The following is a 27,050-nucleotide window of genomic DNA, read 5'->3' as shown; positions in this document are numbered from 1 at the left end:
CATGTGAATTCCATATTATTACAACTACTATTGATTCCTGAAAAAATGTTTGTAAAGATGTAAGCCTAGAGTTTATCACAGGATTGCCAATTTCACATAATTTCACAGTGGTGTTAGTAGTAATTGATCAACTCTTCGAATATGCACAGCACACGTTCTACTGCTTAAAGGTGATTACAATGCTATGTTAACTGCTGAGTTGTTTTTCATTAACATTGTCAAACTCTGTGGCATGCCAGAACCATTTTGTTAGACTGGGATAAGTGTTCATTAATGCTTTTGCCAGGAATCATGTAGTTTTTGAAGATGGAGAAGACACTATAGGAGAAGCAACAGAAGAGAATCACCTCTGATGCGATGGAGAAGAGAGGAGAATAGACTCAATTGGGGATTAGGATTTTTAACCTCAATTTAGGGACCAAATTGAATCAAAATAGTTTATGTTGCCACGTCAGCTAGTCGTTGTGCTGACAGCGTGTCACCAATGAGTCCAACTCAGCTTTTCGATTGTGCCAGCTGGACGAAATTGGCCAGAAGAACGAATTTGAGTCATGGAGTGTAACTTCAGGAATAAATATGAATAATTTTTAATTTCAAGGATCACTACGAGACTCGAGGGTAATTTTAGGAACCATTTGAGACTTACCTCTATTGGAGTATTAAAATTAAAAAATATTAATTTAAATGCCTTTACTCTTTTCATAAAAATTCAGTTAGATTGAGTTAGATTAGCCGAATTTTCACTAATACAGCTTGGATTAGAAAAATTAATAAACACAAAATAAAAAACATGCAACCCAAAATATTTAATTATTTTTGTAATTTTTATAGTTTTATTAAATTTATAATTAAGTATTTATAAAGTTTTTAATTAAATTTTTTGTTTTTAAGTTTATAATTAGATATTTTTTTGTATACAAAATAATAAAATTAATGAAAAATTTTCTCAAAAAATATAAAGACAAATATTTAATTAGATCTTTAATTGTTAATATATTTAATTTACAAAAAATATTTCGTTAATTTAATACTTTTTATACAAATAAAAACTTAATTATAAAATTAAATATAATATAAAAATTTAATTAAAAGTTTTTAAAATATAAATATTTAATTAAAAATTTATAAAACTTATAGAACTAATAGGGTAATTACACATTTACACAATAAATAAAATGTCGAGGTTATATCATTATTTATTATCGAAGAATAAACATGAAGAAAAAGATATTAGGACTGTCTAAAGTGGCAAAATATGATCACATCGGCACTTTTATAACTGACTCAACACCAAAAATGACATAGGAACTACTATAGTGCCTAAAGTTTTATCTAAGGGACTATTATAGGAAAATTTAGATCTTGAGAACTATTTCAGATAAATATGTAAAATTCAGAGATCATTATGAGAATTTACTCGTTTCATTGACATCTTATGAATTCATGTTAAATAGCTTTTAAATTGTGTTTTGGAGTTATTGACCAATATGTATATCATAATCTTAATCTTAATATTATACCTCATCTTTGCAACAATATGTATATCATAATCTTAATCTTAATATGCATACTATGGTTCTTTGATTTTGTTTCAGTTTAGGCCCCAGTTACTGACCCAACTTACAGACTTCATGATTTGGTCGACAAAATTATGTGATGATTAATATTACATTTTTACCACAATATAACATAGTTTAGGTGTGATAGTTCTTTGGAAGAATCTAAATTTCATGGTTGATTAGGTTTATATTGATTCTTAATCTTGATTGTTTCTGATAAGAAAAAGTATTACATAATTGTACTTCTTTATTCTTTGGACACATCATTATCTGTTCATGACTTATGGAATGGGCTGCTTTTGTTGTGTATTGTGTGTCGCAAACTTGAATGCTATTTGTTGTTGTGGTAGATACACAAAACTAAGCTTTGTGGCTAGAGAGTAGAAATAATTATATGAAATAAGGTAGTGAAGGATCCAAATTCTTTGAAAAGAGGCCCGGGAGTGAAGGAGGATGGAGTATTGGTATCTGAAAAGGCCACTGTAATTGGTGAAACTGTTTTTGACATATCTGGTGGTCGCAGGGCCTTCGTTGACACAGAGGAAGCTGCAGAACTGTTGGAGCCATTGAGGGCACCAAGCTCTTATACTAAGATATGTTTCAGTAACAGAAGTTTGGCTTGGAAGCTGCTCAAGTTGCTGAACCCATCCTACTGTCAATTAAGGATCAATTGAAGGAAGTAGACTGGTCGGATTTTATTGCTGGCAGGCCTGAAGCAGAAGCTCTTGAAGTGATGACTATATTCTCTTGTGCACTGGAAGGTTGTGTTTTAAGGTATCTTAACCTGTCAAATAATGCCACAGGTGAAAAGGGAGTTAGAGCATTTCAGTCCCTCCTAAAATCACAAAATAACTTGGAGTAGCTTTATTTAATGAATGATGGTATATCAGAGGAAACTGCAAAAGCAGTATCTGAATTGATTCCTTCAACTGAGAAACTCAGGGTTCTTCATTTTCATAATAACATGACTGGAGATGAAGGGACAATTGCTATTTCTGAAATTGTGAAACAATCTGCAGCTGTTCATCTACCAGGGTAGGTTCTGATGGTGGAGTTGTCCTGGCTGAAGCACTTGGAACTTGTAAACACTTGAAGAAGCTTGACTTGTGTGACAACATGTTTGGTGTGGATGATGGTGCAGAATCCCCTGCAAATGCACTCAAGGAATCTGCACCATCACTGGAAGTTTTGGATATGGCTGGAAATGACATTACTGCAAATGTTGCTTCATCTTTAGTGGCATGTGTATCATCAAAACAGTTCCTTGCCAAGTTGAATTTGTCTGAGAATGAACTGAAGGATGAAGGTGCAATTTTGATCGGCAAGGCATTGGAAGAGGGTCATGGCCAATTACTTGAAGTTGATTTGAGCACAAATTCAATTACTAGGTCCAGAGCTAGGGCTTTGGCTGAAGCTGTTGTGCAAAAACCTGGATTTAAGTTGCTAAACATTAATGCTAATTTCATATCTGATGAAGGGATAGAGGAGTTGAAGGATATGTTTAAAAATTCACTTGATATGCTGGGTGCTTTGGATGAGAATGATCCTGAAGGAGAAGACATTGATGAGGAGGCTGAAGAAGATGCTGACCGCGATGAATTGGAATCAAAACTGAAGGGCCTTGAGATTTAGGAAGATTTATACGACATAAGCATCCAACTTTTATATTAAATTGATTGTAGGTCATGATCTGTTGTATCTTAGACTTTGAATTACATGTCTTGAAATTTTTAAAGCTTACCAGGTATATGCATGTCTTGAAAGACAAGAAATGGTATTAGCTTTAGAATATTTTGGGCTCAATTATGATTTTCTATGGCTGTTGGTTATCTTTGCTTGGTTGATCTATTCTCTTCCTTTTATATTATGCATATGCAGATAATCTTAGAGCTATAGACTAGAAGATTGCTACTTTGTTGGTCGTTTTGTTGAATAATCTACTAGAATCTGGAATACCTAATATATACTCTTTTATTATCTATTTTTATTTTATCTTTGCCTTTGTTTTACATAATGATGAGTTTAAACTTTTAAGGCCATGTAGTAGAATAGAAATGATTTCTCAAAGTATGATAGACATTCCCTTTATTGGTAACAAATTATGTTTGAGATTTGAGATTTTTTTTGGTGTTATTTTCATAGTAAAGAACTAGATCTCTGTTGGAGATGTAGGTCATATTCATAGATTCTTTTTCTGAACAGGTAGAGAAGTAACTTTCTTCTGTAATACACTTTGTCAAATTAATGTTTATACATAATTTTTTTAATAAAAAAGACAAAGAAATTATACATGGATCACACAGGTACTGGAACTTTCAAGGCCTCTAATATCTTATCATCTAACTCAAATTTGATTGGCTTCTTGTCTCTCCCAATCTTTACATACTCCTCAAACCTCTCTTTGAGGTCTTCAGGGAGGTTTGTAGTAGGACTCCATCCCAATTTTGTTTGGGCTGCTCTTGGTTCAGCATAGAAGTGCTGCATAATAAATACATAAGTTCAATGAGGAAAAAAGACATTAAGTTCATAAAAAAATTATCTGGCTTGTATAATTGAGTGTCTAAGAAAATATACATTATTAAAAGTGTTCATATATTGCAAGGATTTTGACAAAATAAACTCCAAAAGATGTAAATAATAAAATGATCCCCCAAAAATATATTCTATTTGAGAAAATGAACCAAACATATATTACTAAACTTGTTAACAAGATGCTAGCACAACGATCTCTTGTTATAAACTTATAACCACTTCAATGATCTGTGTGATTAGTAAAGTTAGATCACAAAGGTGCAAGTTACTAGTAATTTTTTACCATGTTGCGGAAAGGGAAAGCTTTCTTTGCATCAACACCAACAGCTTTTGGATCATAATGGACAATGTTCACTGGGCGCCCTGCAGCTTGAGCACACAGTTTTGCCATTCCATCTAGAGTCACAGCACGGTTACTCACACAGTTGAAGATGCTGTTCTTTGCAGCTTCTGGTTTCTCAACAGCTAGAGTAAGCATTGAAGACAAGTCCCTAACATGAGATATGTTGGTCAGTTGCAGTCCTGACCCCGGAATCAGTACCGGCCTGTCCCGGACAATCCCTGCGAATCGCGCGACACTTACTCTTTCTCAGAATAGATACCATTAACTATATCAATACAGAAGTTATTCAAAACTGATAGAAACTAAAGACAAGGAAAACTGTGAGGAATGTTTCTGATGTTTATTGAGTGTGCCTATGATACAATACAAACTACCTATTTATAAGAGAGGGAATAAACTAAAAAGAATTAACATAGTTAATACTTAATATCTTATGAATCACATAATATCACCCTAATTATGATACATATGTTCACATATTCAAACAAATACTATAACTAGTTCTTAAGGTTATATCAGTTTATCTTCGATACAAATCTCCGTAGTGGTTCCTCAGATTCAAGGCTTTCACTAATTTGGTCCCTCAGATCCCAATGGTATCCGAGATTGAGCATAGTGCAATTGGGATACGAGGGACCAAATTAGTGAAAGCTGTGAATTTGAGAGACTACGGGAATTTAGTCTATATATTGTCCCATAAGTAAAAGTGTTTGACTTAATTACTTAGAGGTTATTTAAATGTAAAGTGTGTAGCTATTAACACCGAAAACAAAGCTTGTTTGAGGGTATTTTCCACTTACTATCAAAGAACCACTCTTCACAATCTTTGTTGTTGCCAGAACCAATCATGTACTGAGGCCTAAATGATGCCCAACTGCTGAAAGTTTCTTCAAGGTATTTCTCCACTGCAACATGGCCAGCATCAGCTTTAACAGTATCCTACAACACCATCAGAAAGGATTATCACTTTTTAGCACATTTTCATAGTGGTTAATAAGCTATGAGGGATCACAATGAGACTTTTTTTTTTTACATTACCCCTTCAACATGTGGAAGCTCATCTGTAGGTTTGTAGATTCCAGCACTACTTATGAACAGGAATTGCTTGGCACCAGAGCTCTTTGCCCAATCTATCACCGGCCTGCAAGTGAAGATTCTCATTTGCACATGTATCTTACATATTCCATGAACTTAAGAACCATTATACAGGTATCATTAACTAATATGACATTGTTTAGGTACTTATTTGTAAGTGTATCAGTCTTTCAAAGATTAAATTGGTAGTTTGCAGTAATGTCGCTTGATCCATGTAGCCGATCTCATTTACTAGTACAAGATTTGGATGTTAATGTATTTTAATATTGTGGTATGATATCTTAAAGTAAGAGAAATTGTAAACAAAATCAAAGCTTGAACACAAGAAGAACAAAATTACAAACCTCACAGTCTCTAGATCCTTGCCATTGTTGTCCAAAACCACATCAAACACTTCCCCTCCGACAATACTCCCTACATCTGCCGGATTTCCCCACACTGTCCGGCCTCCAGCACTCACAATTTCCTAAACATGTTGTCAAACCCCAGAATATTCATTCAATGCAAGAATCTAAATCCAGTGAAAAGAACAATTTGATCCTCAAAAGAATGAAACACTAACAAACTAAACTAGTCCCAATCGATTATGGACCGAGAATTTAATACTTAAAAGACGAATGCTAGACAAATTAGTCCTTAACAAATCACCTTATTAAACAAAGATATTTTCATATTCATGCATTTTTTGTGCTTTGATAACATGTTATTGAGAATCATAGTAGTAAGATAGAAAGAGAGGACTAACTGAGAATCTGTTAAAAGGGGGTTTCTTCATCTTATCTGAGGATTCTTCACCAACAGTGAGTATGGTAACAGAATGGCCAGAACCAAGAAGCTCCTTTGCAAAGTAGAATCCAATCACAGCATGTCCTCCACTGTTGGTGTTCACAATGAGAACCTTCTTCTTCACTGCAGCACTTGCATTGATGCTGAAAACAGCACCACCATCATTGTTGCTTGTTGCAAAAAGCCTGGATGATGATGAAGGGTATGCTAGAAAGGTTGGAGAAGAAGCTGAAAAAATAGAAGAAGAAGGAAGGGAAGAAGAGAAAGAAAGGCGTGAAGTTGAAGAATGTGAGAGTGGAAAGAGGTTGGAAGAGGAAGCAGAGAAGAGCAAAGAAGCTGAAGAAGAAGAAGAAAGTGTGGCCATTGAGTTTGTTGAATTCTTTTGCTTTCTTGGTTCCTCAAAGACAATGAAGAATGAGAACCAACAGTTTCAGATAAAGTAACCAACAATTAGAGTTATGGTTTGGAAATATTGTAAGAATTTGATTGAGAGGTGAATTACTTTTACAAAAACTTTCCTCAGATATCAATAAGTAGTGAATGTATTTGTTATGATTCAATAGTTATAGCGTTATACTTGCATGTCACATCAGTTTTTTGTGTGTGTAGTGAAGTGTTAACCACATGATTTTGTAGGTTGATCTTATATTCTTATTGTATAGGTGAATGCACACAAAAGTTTTCTTTTAGTCTCAGAGTTAGATAATTTGGTTTACTTCTATAGAGATTATTTATGAAAGAATTAAATAAAAAATTTATTAAAAAAATTAAAATTGGAATAATTTATTTCTAAGTGCATGTTATAGTATCTATATATAGTTGTTTAATTTACTAAAAAAAATAATTTTTAAATATTCAAAACTTTTCATAAAAGGCAAATTCGACATCAAACTTATAGGTACAAAAAAATTTGTCTTATTTTTATTTCGATAGATAATTTCAATTTTATTTTTTAAGTGTAATCTTTCACTAACTTTATAAAAAATACTATATAAACACAACAAATCAAATACTATATATTTCTCTGTATTTATACATATATACTTTTTATAATTAAATAATGGGATAAGTATGATTTTGGTCCCCAACGTAGGGGTCTAAAATTTTTTTCGTCCCTTACCTTTTTTTCACAACAAAATGGTCCCAGAGGTTCCAGTTTGGTTTAAAATCGTCCTTTGTCCCCAAAAATAATTTTTTAATACCAAAATGCCCTTGCTGGTTGGTATTCCTTCCCGCGAAATCATTTTTCCTTCCCGAATCAACGCATTGTCTGAGAATAGGATTGCAGAGTGAAACATTTGTGTGAAACGATTGTTTGAAACTCTTGGAAGGCCTTCATGCGAGGACTATTCTGCGTTGGTAGCTTGAGAGAGGTTGCCGCTCAACTTTGTGTGACGTTAACTTGGCTTCGTTCATACAGAAAGCCCTTGGTGAGGTAAGCATTATGTGAATGTAATTTCTCGTTTGTTAATGTGGATTGTGCGATGGTGTATTGAAGGCTAGGGTTTGAACTGATTGTAGTTGTTGTTGTTCATAGTTGGTTGAGTAACTCCCTGTGTTGATTAATAGGGTTTTTCGGGGAGGAAATGGCGCTCTTCAACATGCGGGTGCACCATGGTGGGACATTTGGATATGAGAATGGTGCGCTCAAGTACTTGAAGGGTCAATCTACGGTTGTGGAGGACATTGACGGTGATCGGTGGAGTGTGTTTGAGGCATACGAGGAACTGAGACAGCTTGGATACGTGAAATCCACCATCGCAGTGTTATGGTACAAAGACCCAACTGCGGATGATTTTGAGAGTCAATTGAAGCTGTTGAGAAGGGACACAGAGGCAATTGAAATGTGTATCATAGCTGGGAGGAGAGGCTTTGTTGATCTGTTTGTGGTGCATGAGGTTGAGGAGGCCGATGGGTTCCCGGAGGTGGGTTTTCTGGACGTGGGGGGAGAAAGGGTAGGTGGTGAGAGTGAGGAACCTTTAGGTGGTGGTCTGGATTTAGTGGTGTTCGAAGGGAATGTACAAAAGAGTGATGGAGCTAGGGTTGCTGCTGAAGCCGAATGCGAGAATAAGGACGATGGAGCAGAATTAGGCCAAGAGGGACATGAGGCAAATAGTGAGAATGTTACCAGTGGGGAAGATAGTGATGACCCAACATATTTTCCATCTAATGAAGAGGAAAATAGTGTAGAAGACATCCACTTCACTGATAGTGATGAGGTATACGACTATGAAAGTGGATTCGGTGAAGATAATGCCAAGTCGAAGGACTATAATACAGAGAAGGGCAAAAAGGTTTTGACTAGTGATTTGGATGATGAGGATGCAGTTGACAGTGATGAATTGTAGCAGGACCATGTAATTGCAGGAAATGAATCGGGTGCTGATGATGGGGAGGATGCTGCTGAGGATGAGGGGCAAAGGTTTCCAGTGCATAAGACTCAAAAGGACATGGGAAAGTACCAATGGAAGGTGGGCACATTGTATGAATCCTGGCAAGAGTTCAAAGACACAGTGGCGGCCTATGCAGTCCACACAGCTAGGAATATTAAATTCAAGAAGTGTGACTTGGTGAGGGTCCGGGCTGTTTGTCAACAAGGCTGCCCCTTTTGGTTATATGCAGCCAGGGTCGGTGAGGAATCCACTTGGCAACTAAGAAGCATGAATCTCCAACATACATGCATGCAGACACACCGGGTTGGAATTATGCACAGCAAATGGTTGGGTAGCCAGTTTAAGAAGAAAGTTGAAGAAAATCCAAAGATCAAGGTGAAGGAGCTAGTTGCAAGGGCTCAAAGAAAATGGAACCTGACCGTTACCAAGGCAATGGCAGCTAAGACAAAACAGGAGGCTTTGAGTCAGATACAAGGCGCCTTTAGGGAGCAGTACAAGCGAATAAACGACTACTGCCATGAACTACTAAGAACAAACCCAGGTTCCACAGTGATTCTGAAGGTAATTCGATCACCTGATTTTGCTCAAGAGAGACAGAACGCAGAGCTAATGAACTATTGTGTTTTCCAAAGACTATATGTATGCCTTGATGCTTGCAAGAAGAGTTTCCAACACTGCAGAAGGTTCATTGGGTTGGATGGGTGCTTCTTGAAAACCCCCCAAGGAGGACAAATGTTGACTGCAGTCGGAAGAGACCCAAATGACCAGATTCTTCCTATTGCGTATGCGGTTGTGGAGGCAGAGACTAAGGACTCTTGGGTATGGTTTCTACGTCACCTATCCGATGACTTAGGCCCACAGAATCTTGCAAAATGCACTTTTATGTCTGATCAGCAAAAGGTAGTTCACCATATATCAACATATGCAACTTTGATCCATGTATACATTTATAAATACACTAATCATATGAAATCTTACCTACTGTAAACAGGGCTTATTGCCGGCTTTTGAAGAGGTCATTCCAGGAGTGGACAACAGGTTCTGTGTCAGGCATCTCTACAGCAATTTCAGGAAGAAGTTTCCTGGTTTGGAGCTAAAGAACAAGATGTGGAGGTGTGCTAAAGCAAGTCATTGGCAGAGCTGGGAGAAGGAGATGAAATCTTTGCGAGCAGTGAATGAGGGAGCATTCAGACATCTGAATGGCATTCCACCAAGGTTCTGGTCAAGATCCAGGTTTACCTTCCTATCTAAATGTGACAGTCTTGTTAATAATATGAGTGAGAGTTTCAATGCTGTGTTAATAGAAGCAAGAGAGAAACCGATTGTGACCATGTTAGAGGATATTAGGGTTTATATAATGACTAGATGGGCTGCAAATAGGGAAAGAGTTCTTAATTATCCAGGGAACATTATGCCAATGATTAGGAAGAAATTAGAGAAACGGGCAAGCTTAGCTAGGGACTGGAGGCCATACTGGTCATCTTCTAGCAAGTACGAGGTTATGTGTGGTCTAGATAAGTATGTTGTGAATCTGGCTGCTGCTGAATGTTCTTGCAGGAAATGGCAAATGAGTGGGATTCCTTGTCCTCATGCCATCAGCTGCATCACCTTTAAGGGCCTTAATTTGGAGTCATATGTCGATGACTGCTACAAGAAGGAGGCCTACATGAGGTGCTATCAGGAGGTCATACATCCTGTAAATGGCCCGGAGCTATGGGAGAGGACTCAAACCGTCACCCTCTTAGCACCTCTCCGTACCAAGATCCTATTTCCTCCATCCTCTTCCGGTCCCATCCTATTTCCTCCATCCTCTTCCGATCCCATGAGCCATTATTTTTTCCTCAAAACAAATTGTACATCGCGATGTTCATCTCCGGTGGAGCCGCATTGCATAAATTGCATAAACCAGGGCAAACTTCATTCCTCCTCTCGCAAGCTCTGGGTCTCAGACCAACGTCACCATTCGGCGCCGCCAACGTAGAAAATTTGTCCCAGGTATATTCCTAAAGATTTTCAACTTTAACGTTTACTCTTCTCATTGTTCAATATCATTTTCAATAGTCCTATTTATTTGTTATAAATAATAACATTTTAATTAGCACAAGTTTATGTATTCCTCTTTTGTAAAGGGTTCTGTCTAACAGTCACAACCAAAATTAATATGCATTTAAAATTATTGCTCTCTATATATTATCGATTACAATATTTCATCATCAAATTATAAATTGTTATTTTACATGTGAAGTACTTCTTCCACAATTTACATTCACGTGTTCCTCTTTTTCACATTGTTATTCCATGTCTTATTCTCTTTGTTGTAAAAGGATTTGCAGTGGTAATGACACTGGAAGAATTATTACCCAAATATTTAGTAAAATGTTTTAAAAAAATTAAAATAAAAAACTCATATATATTATTATTCAATTGAAACATCAAGTACTAATTAAATGCAATAAACATACATTAAAAGTGTCATAATAATAATAATTATAAAAAAATTTAGTTACAAATATTCAAATTCTACAACTTATACATATTAAAACTCTTACTACTCTTCATTTCTTAATTTGTTATACTAATTTTAGAAAATTTCTTAAATTTAATATAACATTTTTATATGTTTTTCATTCTCATTTATTTATTTTTTTTCATTATTTACAAACAAAAAAAATTGTAAAAAAAGATAAAGTATAACCATTAATGCAAATCAAAAAATAAAATAAAAATATAATTTTGTATAATTCTAATGTGAATAATTTATATCTTTTTTAAAAATAAATAAAATTTATAATATGTTCATTAAAATATTTTTAATATAACATTTATTAAAATATACTATATAATATAAATAATCTACCTCTTCGCACGTTAGCGGCTCTCACTCTATTTTGTGATAAACTCCGCTCTTACAAGATGCTTAAGATCAAAATTAGAATTATATCATGTTTAACAAATTTGCTTTAAATAAATTGTTATCAACTGAAGTGGACCGCCATGTGCCCATGTTTGAATGGTCCACTAATGGAAACCAATCAGGAAATGGATAAAATCAATATTATTCAGTGACTCCCATAAACTCTTCCCCGATAACCCAATCTCTCTCTCTCTCTCTCTCTCTCTCTCTCTCTCTCTCTCTCTCATACTTTCTAGTTTCTACACAGATTCACTCATTCACACATTCAACTGAACCTCCTCTAACAAAAAGATTCCTCCGCCATATCCATGGTGCCCGTCATTTTCACCCAGCGCACCTCCATCACCACCACGCCTTACGCCTCCTCCTCTTATTCTTCTTCACACTTCACCCCTCGCTTCCTCACTCTTCCCCGCACTCACCACACTCCTTCATGCTCAATTTCCAATAATGCCCCTGACCAGTCCACCAATCCGCAAAAGCAACTTCTCCGCTCGCAGCAACAACCACGGACGCTGTTTCCCGGTGGCTACAAGAGGCCAGAACTCAAGGTCCCCACGCTGGTTCTCCAGCTTCGAACCGACGAAGTGTTCGATTCAAATGCCTTGGATCTGGTGGACAAGGCCGTTTCCAAGTTCGTTGGAGTTGTTGTGCTCTCTGCCGCCGGCGACGATAGCGGTGGCAGGCTTTATGAGGCTGCTTGCGTCTTGAAGAATCTTCTTAGAGAACGCGCCTACTTGCTCGTCTCTGAGCGTGTCGATATCGCTGCCGCTGCTGGTGCTACCGGAGTTCTCCTCTCCGATAAAGGTTTTATTTTATTTTATTTTTTTATTTTATTTTATAAGTCTATTTATTTATTTATCTATTAATGTTTTTTTTAAATAACTAGTAAGGAAAAAAAAACTAACTTACCAGAGGTTTTCACTTCCAATTTCCAACATCATTAGCAATATCAAGTGCATTTAGAAAATCTCCATATTTTAGATTTCTTTTAACTTAATTGGGACTTAATTTTTGAATGTTAAATCCATACTTTGTATTGCTTTGATATCTTAAATAGAGTATATAATAGTTTTGGATGTACTGGTTTTGATAGAGCCACCTTTTGCTGTTGAATCCATGCGTGTTAGTTACATTAACTGAATGAATGTAGTTGTAGAAATCAGCTGAAATAGGCTATGTAACGTAGGCGGAGTTAAATAGTAAATGTGACAATGAGAGGAAATTCCTCTGAGCTTTAGGGTATGTTTTGAGTGGAGGCTTTGGAGGGCAATGCAATGGGAAGAGTTGTTTTTGTTTATATTTTTTAATTTAGGTAGATTCACAGTTTTGTTATGATACAAAGGTTGAGATGTTATTAATCATTTCATTCTGTTTATTTTTAAAGCATTCTTATATTAAAGTATATTTTCCGAAGATGAACAATCCACATCTGGTCATTTGTGTTTCAAACTTATTTTATATGTGCTACATCTCGGGAGTGCTACATCTCGGGCTTGATTCATGTGAATTAAAAAAAAAAAAAAACAGAACTGATTGAAGTCCAATTAGCTCAGCTAGTATTGGTGGTCTAGAATAAGAGCACAATAAATTCACTCACTTTTCTGTTCTTTCAAAATCCTTTTTCCCAAACATAACCTAAGGGTATAAATTCCTCTTTCAAACATACCTGAAGGGTGTATCCACAAATTTGGTTTTGGAAGAAAGAGGGAGGGAGGGAGGGAAGGGGGGGGGGGGGGGCATTAAACCTCATCCACAAATTTTATTTTTTCTGACGGCAACGGTTTTGAAGGTCTTTGTTAACACTCCAAAACCCACCGAATGCCCCCATTTTCAAGTTCCCCCCAAATTGGGAGGTTTTATGAGATTCAAATTTATATTACCTTTTTATTCCTAATAAATATTTGTATTACCATTTATTGCCATTTTACTTTTTATGAATAATAATTTAGTAAAGGATAAAATTGTAGACATATATAGCAAGCCCTCCAAACCTTCCTTCTATTTATTTTAAACTCTTGAACAACAGAGGATTTAAAAATCTCAACCCCTGCCTTCACTTTCCCTCTCTCCCCTCCAAAACCTTCCCTTTAATGGTATCAACCCTCATTAGAACTTGTACAATTGAATCAATGCTGCTTGGGCCTGATTTGATATGCAACTGAGCAAGATAATAACTATTTAATTTTGATGTATTATCATTACTAGTGTATCAACAGGCACTTCTCTTTTATTTATTAAATGTATATAAAAGTAATAAAAATGGAATTAGTTGAGATGTTGAGTTATTTATAACTCAATTAAGATGTTTTGGGTTCAAGTCTTAGAAATAGCAAAAAAAGATTTTTTTTTATAGATTGTATATAATGAAGGGTATTCTAGAGAAAAAAAGTTAGACACCAATCCTTTCCATATTCCCATTATATATAGTATAGAAGTATAGATAAAAAAATAAAAAAATTATTTATACTTGCATGCAATGATTCTCACCTAAGCATCCGATGAGTTCGACACCTCTTGGTTGACATGTCAAATGAGGTTTTGCGGAAAATTTCGATATAATGTAAAATATTTTTGCATGGGTATTTTATTGAAGTTAAATGCAAGTAAATATATATATTATTTAAAGTGGAGAAGCCGTAAAAAATGAACCCCACCCCCCCAAACAACAACAAACAACAACAAAAAATTCTGTTGTTTTTAATGTCTTACATTCTATGTGCTTGCTTTATTCTTTTCTCTCTTGCAGGTCTTCCCACTGTTGTTGCTAGGAATACTATGTTGGATTCGAAATCTGAATCGGTGGTACTTCCCTTGGTAGCTAGGATCGTCCAAACAATAGATGCTGCAGTGAATGCAACGAAATCCGAAGGTGCTGATTTTCTTATATATGGTAGTGTTGATCCGAAAGATCTTAGCAAGGAAGTCAATTCTGTGTGTGAAAAAGTGAAGATACCTATTTTTGTCTCGTGGAATTTGCATGGAGACAGGATGTCTTATGCTGAGGCTTCAAGTTTACTTGCTTCTGGTGGTAGTGGTTTTGTGACTACTTTGGAAGGTTTTAGTTTGTTAGATGATGATTTCCTGCGCAAACTATTTGACATGCAGTATGCTAATGATAAGATAACACTGGATGGTGTTTCTGGCATTTTGAATAAGCATACATTGTCGAGCATGGATACTGATCTTCACAGTGAAGCGGAGGTTGTGGCTGGGTTCATTAAATTGGAGGATAAGGAGAAACAGTTAATAGAAACAGAGAAATTGGTGTTGAATGAAGCTATAGAAGTTATAAAAAAGGCTGCACCACTGGTGATCTTTTAATTAAAAAATTTGGTATTTGAAGAAAATACTTTTTTCATTATTATTTATTTTGACCACTGTATTGTTTACTCTGTGTTGAATTGGGATTGGTTTCACATGGCAGATGGAAGAGGTTTCACTTCTTAATGATGCAGTTTCTCAAATTGACGAGCCATTCTTACTGGTTATAGTGGTAATTGTGTGCTGAATCTCACCAAATTCTGGTTCCTGGGATATACATTGGTATAAGCTCTAAATTTCAAAAAAGATAAGATTATTTTAGTACATCTATTCGGAAACTAATCAACCAATTAGTGCTAAACTATTTCAACTTCTGATCTTGTTATTCTTACTTTAGTTCATTTGCCTCCATTTGGAAGCATCTTAGTGAAGAGTTTATGTAGGGTGCAGATATAGGGAATGGTTGATTCTTCTTTTACTATGTTTAGTAGTTATTCTCTACATTAGTTTCTTTAAATAGTCTTTTTAATCTACGTATAAAAATGCAAAATGCTTTTGGTTTGCTAACTTATATGTTCTGCTAGCTATTGTATGGATTTTTCAGAAGACATAGAAATCAAATGCTATAGAATGCTAATAGTTATTTGACATGGTATCACACATTTCATCTCATTAAAATCATGGTACATCAGGGTGAATTCAACTCCGGTAAATCTACTGTGATTAATGCACTTCTTGGGGAAAGATACCTGAAAGAGGGAGTTGTTCCCACTACTAATGAGATCACATTTTTACGATACACTGACGTGGATATTGAACAACAACGATGTGAAAGACATCCAGATGGTCAATTCATATGCTATCTTGCTGCTCCAATTCTTAAAGAAGTCAGTCAGTTAATTTCTTGATTCTGTTCTGTTTCTTCCTATGAATATCGCAGTTTTTTATATTGTAACCTTGCATAGTATCCTCTATGCAATTGGATGTGCTCTCAGTAATTCTTTTACATTATTTTTGAAACCAGATGACAATTGTTGATACACCTGGAACTAATGTGATTCTTCAGAGGCAACAACGTCTCACAGAGGAATTCGTACCACGTGCTGACTTGCTTCTGTTTGTTATTTCTGCCGATCGTCCTTTAACTGGAAGTGAGGTATGGTGGTCAGTCATCTGTGGATGGGCGCACTGCTGACTTCTTTGTGATATTGAAATAATTTCCTGGCAGGGGTTATATAATTTTTTTTATGTTACTTTTCAGATTACGTTTCTTCGTTATTCTCAGCAGTGGAAAAAGAAAGTGGTCTTTGTTTTGAACAAAGCTGACATATATCAGAATGCCCGTGAGGTTTATTTATTTATTGTAAATTCGCATTGGTTATTTTCATCTTGACGGATATTACTCCCAAGTAGTTCTTCTGTATTTAAAAAACAAATAGAGATTTACAAAATATATTTAAAACTCGATGCAGCTTGAGGAGGCGATGTCCTTTGTTAAGGACAATGTACAGAGATTGCTTAATACTGAAGATGTGATATTGTATCCAGTATCTGCTCGGTCTGCTCTTGAAGAAAAACTTACTGCTAAGTCTAATGTTGGGAAGCTTAATGATTTGTCTAGTTCCGGTTCTCACAATGGTGCCAGCAGCTTTGATGAGCTTGAAAAGTTCTTGTTTAGCTTTTTGGATGGGTCAACAATCCCTGGGATGAATAGAATGAGGCTCAAGCTTGAAACACCTGTTGGAATTGCAGAGAGACTAATTTCATCGTGTCAAACACTTGTGACACAAGATTGCCGATATGCCAAGCAGGACTTAGCTGCAGTGAATGATATTGTTAATAGTGTAAATGAATTTGCAATGGATATGGAAACTGAGAGCGTTTCTTGGAGGAGACAAACTTCATCTTTGGTATGTTTTAAGAATTTCATAATTTTGTTTAATCAAGACAACTTGTTTCCCTTTTAATTGGTTTGGTATTGGTATGCTGTGGTATATTACCAGGTTGAGACTACAAAATCACGTGTTGTGGAGCTCATTGAAGCTACTCTACTATTGTCAAATCTTGATATTGTTGCTTCATATACTTTCAAAGGAGAAAAATCTACAATGCCTGCAACATCAAGAATCCAGAATGACATACTTGGTCCTGCTGTTTCAGCTACTCAGGTAAGCTTCTAGCTCTAAATAGTTTTCTTTTCTTCTTTTGTGTGTGTGTGTTGTGTAGTAAAATAACACCTTTTATTTTCTCAGTCGACCCCAGAAGTAGATAGAGGAATCCAAACTATAGAGTATAGAGCATCATAATTTGATGCAATTATAAAACATTATTTTGCTTTATGTTTTGCTAAATTGCTTGTTGATTGGACACAGAATTTACTTGGAGAATATGAAAACTGGTTACGTACCAAAAGTACCCAACAAGGGAGATTATACAAGGAATCTTTTGAAAAACGATGGCCAACTTTGAACCACGAAAATAGTGAAATTGAGAAGAATGAGTCATTAAAGAAAGTGGATCAAGCTGGGAGTCAGGTGATTGACGGCTTCAGCAGCAGTGCAGCTTCAAAGTCATTTGAGCAAGAAGTTCGTGAGATGGTAAGTTTAGAACCCCTTTAAGAAATGATGTAAACTTTTATCCTTTTGTTTTTTCATAAATTTATTGGGCTGACGTGGATTTGTGTTGTATCAAACAAAGTCCGGTCACATCATTCAAAAAAGGCCAGTGTTACCACCCCCGAAATCACACAATTCAACTAGGTACCAAATGTGCAGTTAACACCCAACCCACCAATTTTAGAAGAATTTGAAGCTAGGCTTCCCTTGATTTTGCTGTTTTATGTAATACCAGTGTTTTTGCCCGTAATAAAATATATATCTTTTGAAACTACGTTGGCTTTGTTTTGACATTATAAATTATGACAGAAAAAATTTTGAGTCAAGGGATTACTTTACAAAAAGGTCGTAGGGGACAAAAGTCTCTGTTGGCTAAGAAGACCAAGATTTCTATAGATAAAAAAATTAAGTGGTAAGTTTTTTAGTTATTATTTTCATGTGAAAAGTTTAATTTTTTACTAATAATTAATTTTAATATTCATTATCTAAAACTTGAAAGAGTTTAATGTGTAAATTTTTTTATTTAGGCGTTAACGGTTAAGTTTGTTGCACAAATAAAAATAATTAATTTTTTCATGTTTGTTATTTAAAAATAATATTTTTTCTTTCTATATATAAAAATATAATTAGATATTAGAATAAACAAATTTAAATTGATTGTTATAAAATTAACTCAAAATCATTTTTTTTAACAATTGAATCTTGATTTTGATAATTGATCATAGCATTAGTATTCTTTTCAAATTATATGTAGTAAATATTTGAAAGAAGAAAAGTGAAAATATAGATTGAAAAGATAAATATTGAAAATTTAAAACTAAATAAAAACTTGAAAAAATATGTATACAATAATAATTATATATTTTTTATGTGAATAATATTATGAGCATATTTTTTTAGTTATATTTTATTATAAATTTTTTTTTATTTGTTGTAGAGTGAAAAGGTAGAGAGAGATAGAAAATGAGAGAAAAAGTTAAAGAAGAAGGAGGGAGGGAGCTTGTTAGTTTTGGAGAGAAAGATTTTATTTTAATTATAATAAGAGAATGTCTCATAATACATTTTGGTTTGTCAAATTCGTAATATAAAATACAAATTATAAGTTATATATAGAGTGAAAAGGATAGAGAGAAATAGAGAAGGGGAGAGAGGTAGATAAAATGATGGAGGAAGATAGTTTATTAATTTTGGAGGAAAATATTTCATCCCAATTTTAATGAGAGTGTCACGTGACACATTTTGGTTGCTAAATTAGTAATATAATATAGCTATATTTCAATTTTAATTTTAATTGCAATTAGAGAATATCATGTTACATATTTTGGTTGTCAAATTTGTAATTAGCCATTGGTAATGATATATAAGAGAGAGAGAGAGAGAGAGAGTAGGTGAAGCAAGGAGAGAGAGATAGAGAAAGAAAAAGAGAGGAGGAGAGAACTCCTTAAGTTTGGAGGAAAAGATTTGATTTCAATTGCAATAAGAGAATGATATATGATACATTTTGGTTGTAAAATTAGTAATAAAAAATAATAGATTATATTGTGCAAAAGAAGAATATGCTTGTAACAATAAGTTTGAAGTGTGTCTAGGCTATGGCCTTGTTAGGGTTAACATTCAAAGTGATATGGTTAGCTATGGTTCTAGTATTGTATTCAAGTAAGGATAAGGCCTCCAAAGTACATGGATAAGTAAGAGATATCTATATGTTGAGAAATTATTATTGCTGCTAGACTCATCTGGGTTGCTGCTTCATTTTTTTCTTACTTTTTTTCCATTAGTATTGTTATGCAAAGAGAAACCCGGAGCAACGGTTTAGTTATTTGGGTGACTTCAAGGTCACAGGTTTAAGTCACGAAATTAGCCTCACTTGCGTTAGTTTAGGTTGCCTGTGTTAAACCCGTTGAATGTGGTCCTTGTGCGAATCTCGGATAATGCAGGATACTTGAGTATTAGGCTGTCCTTTATCGTTGTTATGCCCACTCAAAAAGGCTTTCTTGTGGTAGTGGCTATTAGAATACTTTTGCGACATCAAATTGTGTTGTTAAAAGAAAATTTAATGCCCTTCTGTTTTGGTAGCTTTTGCAATACTGCACTATGTTGTCTGTGTTGACCCTTTCAACCTCTGCACTAATGAGAATCTCATCCCATGTGGATCATCTTCAGTAGTAAATGTTCTCTATATTGTTTTCCTTTTGTATATTGAGGTTTGACATCATTATTTATTTATTTTTATGTAACTTAAAATTACAGTTATTAATTATTATACTGTCAATATATCTGAAATTTTTTAAATTTTAGTTTTTATCGACTTTTGGTGGAGTGGGTGTGGCTGGTGTATCTGCTTCGCTACTGACATCTGTGTTACCAACAACACTGGAAGATCTTCTTGCTCTTGGCATTTGTTCTGCTGGCGGGTATTATGATTTTCTAATTTTTACTTATAATTTGGCTTCCTTTCTTGTTGCTCAAGATTGTATATCAAAATCTTAAATCTTCTAAAAGAAACATATGCACTGTTAGTCTGTTACGGAAAGAGTTGTTATCATGTAACCTAAAGAATACGCCCCTTTAGATTCATATTTTATAAATAAGAAATGTAGATTGGTATGTACCTAAGGATTTAATTGGTTTAATTTATGATCATGCTGATGACTTGGTGCTGAAATTTGGTTGACATATATTTCTGTCAGGTATCTTGCTATATCAAATTTCCCAAGGCGCAGACAGAGTGTGATAGATAAAGTGAAAGCAACAGCAGAGAAGTTGGCATCTGAGCTTGAAGAGGCCATGAAGAAAGATTTCAATGAAGCCATGGAAAATTTGAACAATTATGTGAAAATCCTTGGTAAGCCTTACCAAGATCAAGCACAGAATAGACTTAACATGCTTCTAGAGATTCAAGAGGAACTATCGAATGTTGAAAAAAAACTTAGAACATTACAAGTTGAAATTCAAAATCTTCATGTCTCATGACTTTGAATTTGCCACTTTGCAACCATCTTCATTTTTGCTGATGTTGTTCATTTTTGCTGATGTTGATGATGCTTAGGAATTCTCCACTATATTTTGGCATAATATTATTTTTCGAATAAAAAAATCTATTATAAGGTGAATTTAGTAATCAAGTCAGGGTATTTGTGTACGAACTCCTGATTCATTTAGTTAATTATAATTATGATTTTTTGGGCAAAAAATTTTCTGAGAAAATTTAAAATTATTTTTGACGCTTTAATATTTTCTGCCGCGCCTGTGCACTATCCCTACAAACATGCGTCTTTCCTTCTATGTCGGTGAGCAATTTGAACTCCATATTTACAACTTGTATGTTAGATTATTACAAAGCTTTGGGTTTACTTGTGGAAATATTATGATGTGAGAAAACCAAAGATGGGAGGTGAATGATAGTGAGAAGAGGTTACGATAAAAAACGCAATATTATCTTAACTTTTGATATGATAGAGAATATGATTGAAGCTCTGCAATCATCATTTTTGGTAAATTATTTTGGAGAGATAAGGAGATGGATTGCAGGAGAAACAAACAGGATAAAAAAAGTTTAGATTGAAATTTTTGGCACGCCTCTACATGCATGGAATGAAGAACACTTTCTTATCATAGCGGTGGTATGGGAAACCGTTTTAAGAGTGGATAAAAGCTTGATTTAAAGAAGTTTCGACTCAGTCAAAATGACGATGGACACTACTTGGGTGCCAATAATCAATGACAGGATTTAAATGGATCTAAATGGAGAAAAGTTTGATATTTATGTGAAGAAAACATGGTTGGATAAAAAGGTCATAGTTGATTTGGGAATGGTTAATGAAGAAGTTAGAAATGATTTTGAATGGTCAAGAAATACAAAAGAACACACAAAACCACGAGTAAAAGAGTATGACGTGGAGGATGAAGAGAAGATTCCCAAAGAACCAATGAAATGTGGAGACAATAAATGATATCTAGCTAAATACTACTGCACAGAGAAGTGGAGACTCAGGAAGATGGAGAGAAGTTCTTAGACGTACAATACATGGAGAACTTAAACACCTCTGAAGATTCTTGGCCCATATATATTTTCAAGACAATATAGAAACACTAAAGAAGTGATTCAAGAAACCCAATTGGACTCGCAAGGAGGCACATGTTATGAAACAGATGGTGTGCGTGATAGAACAAGAAAATTGGCACAAGAAGAGAGAAGGATAACAAGTTGATCTCAACCCCTCTATCCACCTGGCTTCGTAGACACTATTAAAAAGACAGTGGCTCAATCTTAGCTTGAACGGGCAAGACCAAAGGGAAGAAAGATCCACATAAAAAGAATTAGCAACAAAGGAGAGAGAAAAGGGGACAAATTAGAAAAATATATGCAAGATAAAAATAAAATAAACAAAAAAATAGAACAAATTTAGCTATGATTTTTGCTGTGAATTTTGTTACTTGGGGAGTTTGCTGTAAAGAGTAGCCACGAATTTTATCGTAAATTGATTATTTGCGAAATTTCTTACAAAGGTGAGTGGTGATTTTTGTTGTAAATTTTGTTACCTGCAGAGTTTATTGCAAATATTAATTATGAATTTTGTTGCGGATGTATTATTTGTGAAGAATAAATGACTATTTGTATCCATAAAAGATGAAAACGTTGACATATGTACCCACATTAAATCGAAACTAAACTTGTACCCACGCAAGATGTCTTTTGTGTGACAAAAGTACCCTCACAGATGCCCTCCGTGTGACAGAGTACTTTAGGGTACTTTTGTCACACGGAGAAAGACATCTTGCGTGGGTACAAATTTAGTTTCGATCTAGTGTGGGTATATATGCCAGTATTTTCATTTTTTATGGGTACAAATGGTCATTTATTCTATTTATGCATGAAAGTTATTGCCACATGAACCTATGAATTTTGTTGCAAATTTGATACCGTGAAAAATTCGAAGTTAAATTTAAAATGAAATTCGACAAATAATCTAATTTATCATGAAATTATCTGCGAATTTTATAGGTTTTTCGCGATAAAATACGTAGATAAATTACCTGCAAATTTAAAAATTCGCAGCAATAGTTATCCATGAGCTCATATGCTGCAAATTGAATTTTGCAGTAAAAATCACAGCAAACAAAATTATTTGCTAATTTCGATAAAAATTTGCAGAAAAATTCGTAGCTAATCAACTATTTTTAGTAGTGACTTAAAGAATAAAAAAGATAGTCACAAAAGCAAAAAAACTAATTAGGAAAGAGTTACTAAAGAACGAAATAAATTATAGGCATGAGAATAAAAATGACCGTTATATAGAAGACAAAGTAACAAAAGCAATCAAGACTTGGAGGATTGGATCCCAACTTATGATGTATTGTAGTGATGAGAATGCAATTTTAGAACAATTTCGAGAACAATCATAAATGAAAAAAAAAGCTCTAGAGAAAGTCAGCATAAAACCAAGCTAAGGTTCAGAGGAAGAAAAAGAACTAGTTTTAGTCAGGTTGATGATACTAATTTATTGTAATGATCTTGTTTTCTTTGTGGTTGAATTTTGGAGAGTATAGAAGAGTGGGTTGTATAATGGTGTGTGTAAAAATTCTTAATTCATAGTAACAAAGAAAAGTGTCCAAACTTAGCGGACAGTATATTCGAGTGATAGTAATAGAAGAGTATGGTATGTTTTTTGGATGTTGTTAATGTAACAACTCTAATTCTTGTCCTAACGCGAGTTTCTCTTAAAATAAAATTTTAAAGCGATTAGTTTTATTTTGACGAGCCAATTTTAAATTTTGAAGAAAAATAGATGGTAATATAATTTTATTATTATCTTCTTTATCTATTTTACTTGCTCTAATTATAATGAAGCCTAGATAATAATATTAATATTATTATCAAGTCCGACTTTTATCGATAAAACTAATTTTTGATATTTTTTGATGAGCTTAGAATCGCTAATACTTCGTCAAATATTTTTTAATTTCTAAGTTACTAATGTCATTTATATTAGAAACTTATATATATTTAACTTTATATATTATTATTATGATATATTATTCAACCTTATATTATTATTATTATTATTATTATTATTATTATTATTATTATTATTATTATTATTATTATTCAACCTGATATATTATTTATTTAAACTCATCATAAGTTTTTTAGTTAGCATCATGAGTTAACAATGCTCAACTATTTCTTTCTCTTGCCTGAGCCATTAAGATGCATTTACTTTGATTCATGATTCATCCACTAAAGTTTTTATTAGCATGGTTATATACATACATATATACATATAACACATGTCTCCTTCTTTTACTAACCAAAGCACTTCATCATGAGTTATTATCTAATAATGCTTCTATCCTTTGATTAATGCAATTTAATGTGACCGAATGAATTAAGAAAGAAAAAAGGGAAAAGAAAGAAGACACGACACATAAACCCCTTCCCTTTGACACATAACCCTTGCTCAATTTTGATATCACCCTCTAATCTTCTTTCTTCAACTCATAATCGAGATGAACTTTCAAAAACAGGAAAGAGAGACTGAGAGTAACCTTTGAGAGAACCGTAACCTTCACCGAACTTTCGATTTCGATTTTTTCCGATCCATAATTCTAATAAAAGGTTTAATCCAATAAAAGTGTTTGTATCTTCTTTTTTTACGTGTTGGTGTTATTTTTGTCCGGTATAAGTCGATGGTGACATAACTCCCCTATCCTTTGAGATTAACTAACTGGAATTTTAGGAAGCACAGATAATTCTGGATATTTTTTTTTTCGACAACTCGATCAGAAAATTTTTTCAAAATTTCGAGTATTTCGATTTCATACGAAGGTATAATTTTAGTAAATTTTTACCGAATAAATGATATTTGATAAGTGAACTGATTTTTGGATTGAGTGTTATTGAAATTTGATTGCATTTCATGTAATTTTGTTAATAAATTGATATTTTAATGAGGTTGTGTTTCAGTCAGCTCGAAAATGGATAAAATTTCAAGTTAATATTTTGATAACAAATAAAACAGAATTTCGGTTTCATTGGTGGACAAGAAATTAGTTTTTAGAAATTTTATTTTGAAGGGTATAGTTTTATTTTTTATAAAAAGACTGAGGTTATGTTTATAATTATATTAAATTTTTAGGTATTTTGGACACTAAATAAAAAAACAGAGATAAAGTAGATATTTTATTTAAAATTAGGATTATTTTTATAAATATAAAAAAATACTTGAGGATTCAGATATAGTTTTGTAAAATGTTGAAGTTAGAAATAGAATACTAAAAAGTTTGTGAACTACAAAGGAATTAGTAAAAGTCTTAGAAATAAGATTTTATAAACTAAGTTTTAAAAGGAAAATGTAAATATTATTTTGAGTTTTTATTCAAAATTACTTTTTATATTAAAATAAATTATTTTTATTAAAGATAATTTATATTGTGGAATGATACAAAGGAAAAGATGAAGAACGAAAAGTAAAGTGGGGATGCCGACACACTGAGAATTGTTTTTCAGATATACACTTATTGATTTGGAAAGTCACACTGTATGCGGCCTAGCCGTACGATTTAAAGTCACACTGTATGCGGCCTAATCGTACGACTTATAAGCACACTGTATGCATCTAGAAAGGCATATCTGGGACTCATGTCCGGGTAATGTCGAGAGTGGGTAGGCAACCGACACATGAGCTCATGGCTTGCGTTAAGAATAGACATGCATCATTCTTGTTGTACATTCGCATTTTATGTGATACTATGAAATCATTTGTGATTGTCTTCTTAAGTTTCTCTTAAAATAAAATTTTAAAACGATTAGTTTTATTTTGACGAACCGATTTCGAATCCCGAAATAAAAATATAAAATAGATGATAATATAATTTTATTATTATCTTCTTTATTTATTTTACTTGCTCTAATTATAATGAAGCCTAAATAATAATATTAATATTATTATCAAGTCCGACTTTTTTCGATAAAACTAATTATTGGTATTTTTTGATGAGTTTAGAATTGCTAATACTTTGTCAAACATCTTTTAATTCCTAAATTACTAATGTGATTTATATTAATAACTTATATATATTTAATTTTATATATTATTATTATTATGATATATTATTCAACCTTATATATTATTATTATTATTATTATTATTATTATTATTATTATTATTATTATTCAACCTTATATATTATTTATTTAAACTCATCATAAGTCTTTTAGTTAGCATCGTGAGTTAACAATGTTCAACTATTTCTTTCTCTTGGCTGAGCCATTAAGATGCATTTACTTTGATTCATGATTCATCCACTAAAGTTTTTATTAGTATGGGTTATATATATATATATATATATATATATATATATCTCCTTCTTTTACTAACCAAAGCACTTCATCATGAGTTATTATCTAATGCCTCTATCCTTTGATTAATGCAATTTAATGTGACCGAATGAATTAAGAAAGAGAAAAGGGAAAAGAAAGAAGACATGACACATAAACCCCTCCCCTTTGACACATAACCCTTGCTCAATTTTGATATCATCTTCTAATCTTCTTTCTTCAACTCATAACCGAGATGAACTTTCAAAAACAGGAGAGAGAGACCGAGAGTAACCTTTGAGAGAACCGTAACCTCCACCGAATTTTTTATTTTGATTTTTTGCGATGCGTAACTCTAATAAAAAGTTTAATTCGATAAAAGTGTTCGTATTCTTTTTTTCTACGTGTTAGCATTACTTTTGTTCTATGTAAGTCGACGATGACGTAGCTCTCCTACTCCTTGAGATTGACCAACTGAAATTTTAGGAGGTACCGATAATTCTGAACATTTTTTTTTCGATAACTTGGTCAAAATTTTTTTCCAAAATTTCGAGTATTTCGATTTCGTACGAAGGTAGAATTTTGATAAATTTTTACCGATTAAATGATATTTAATAAGTGAACTGATATTTAAATTGAGTGTTATTGAATTTGATTGCATTTCATGTAATTTTGTTGATAAATTGATATTTTGATTAGGTTGTGTTTCAGTCAGTTCGAAAATAGATAAAATTTTAAGTTAATATTTTGATAACAAATAAAACAGAATTTTGGTTTCATTGGAGGACAAAAAATTAGTTTTTGAAAATTTTATTTTGAAGAGTGTGGTTTTATTTCTTATAAAAAGACCGAAATTATGTTTATAATTATATCAAGTTTTCGGAGGTAAAATAGATATTTTATTTAAAATTAAGATTATTTTTATAAATATAAAAAAATAAGCGAGGATTCAGATATAACTTTGTAAAATGTTGAAGTTAGAAATAGAATATTAAAAAGTTTGTGAACGAGAAAGAAATTAGTAAAAGTTTTAGAAATAAGGTTTTATAAATTAAATTTTAAAAGAAAAATGTAAATATTATTTTGAGTTTTTATTCAAAATTACTCTTTATATTAAAATAAATTATTTTTATTAAAGATAATTTATATTGTGAAATGATAGAAAGGAAAAGAAGAAGAACGAAAGTATAGGAAAGAAAGATAATTAAAGAGATCTTTGCCGCAGGAGA

At 33.2% G+C, this 27,050-nt stretch overlaps 2 protein-coding genes and 1 pseudogene across 2 annotated transcripts; 2 read left to right on the top strand and 1 right to left on the bottom strand.

Moving 5' to 3' along the window:
• Positions 1-1,957: 1,957 nt before the first annotated feature.
• LOC112718165 (RAN GTPase-activating protein 2-like) lies at positions 1,958-3,210 on the top strand (annotated as a pseudogene).
• Positions 3,211-3,748: 538 nt separating this feature from the next.
• Positions 3,749-6,939, bottom strand: LOC112736718 (chloroplast stem-loop binding protein of 41 kDa a, chloroplastic). Its single transcript, XM_025786286.2, has 6 exons — positions 6,275-6,939; positions 5,874-5,995; positions 5,473-5,575; positions 5,235-5,373; positions 4,375-4,652; positions 3,749-4,037 (listed from the first exon to the last, which is right to left on the bottom strand). The coding sequence occupies exons 1-6, from the start codon at positions 6,677-6,679 to the stop codon at positions 3,855-3,857; spliced, it is 1,230 nt and encodes a 409-aa protein (XP_025642071.1). The 5' UTR covers positions 6,680-6,939; the 3' UTR covers positions 3,749-3,854.
• Positions 6,940-11,779: 4,840 nt separating this feature from the next.
• Positions 11,780-20,626, top strand: LOC112736683 (probable transmembrane GTPase FZO-like, chloroplastic). The gene is made up of 11 exons (XM_025786243.3): positions 11,780-12,429; positions 14,372-14,934; positions 15,050-15,118; positions 15,579-15,773; positions 15,911-16,042; positions 16,148-16,234; positions 16,359-16,796; positions 16,890-17,054; positions 17,259-17,483; positions 19,800-19,915; positions 20,192-20,626. Exons 1-11 carry the CDS (start codon positions 11,931-11,933, stop codon positions 20,472-20,474), a joined length of 2,772 nt encoding a protein of 923 aa, XP_025642028.1. The 5' UTR covers positions 11,780-11,930; the 3' UTR covers positions 20,475-20,626.
• The last annotated feature ends 6,424 nt before the right edge of the window (positions 20,627-27,050 follow it).

The sequence above is a fragment of the Arachis hypogaea genome, chromosome 2 (assembly GCF_003086295.3).
Source record: "Arachis hypogaea cultivar Tifrunner chromosome 2, arahy.Tifrunner.gnm2.J5K5, whole genome shotgun sequence".
Classification (NCBI taxonomy): domain Eukaryota; kingdom Viridiplantae; phylum Streptophyta; class Magnoliopsida; order Fabales; family Fabaceae; genus Arachis; species Arachis hypogaea.
Note: the sequence above shows the minus strand (reverse complement) of the source record. Positions and strands in the feature narration are given on the sequence as shown.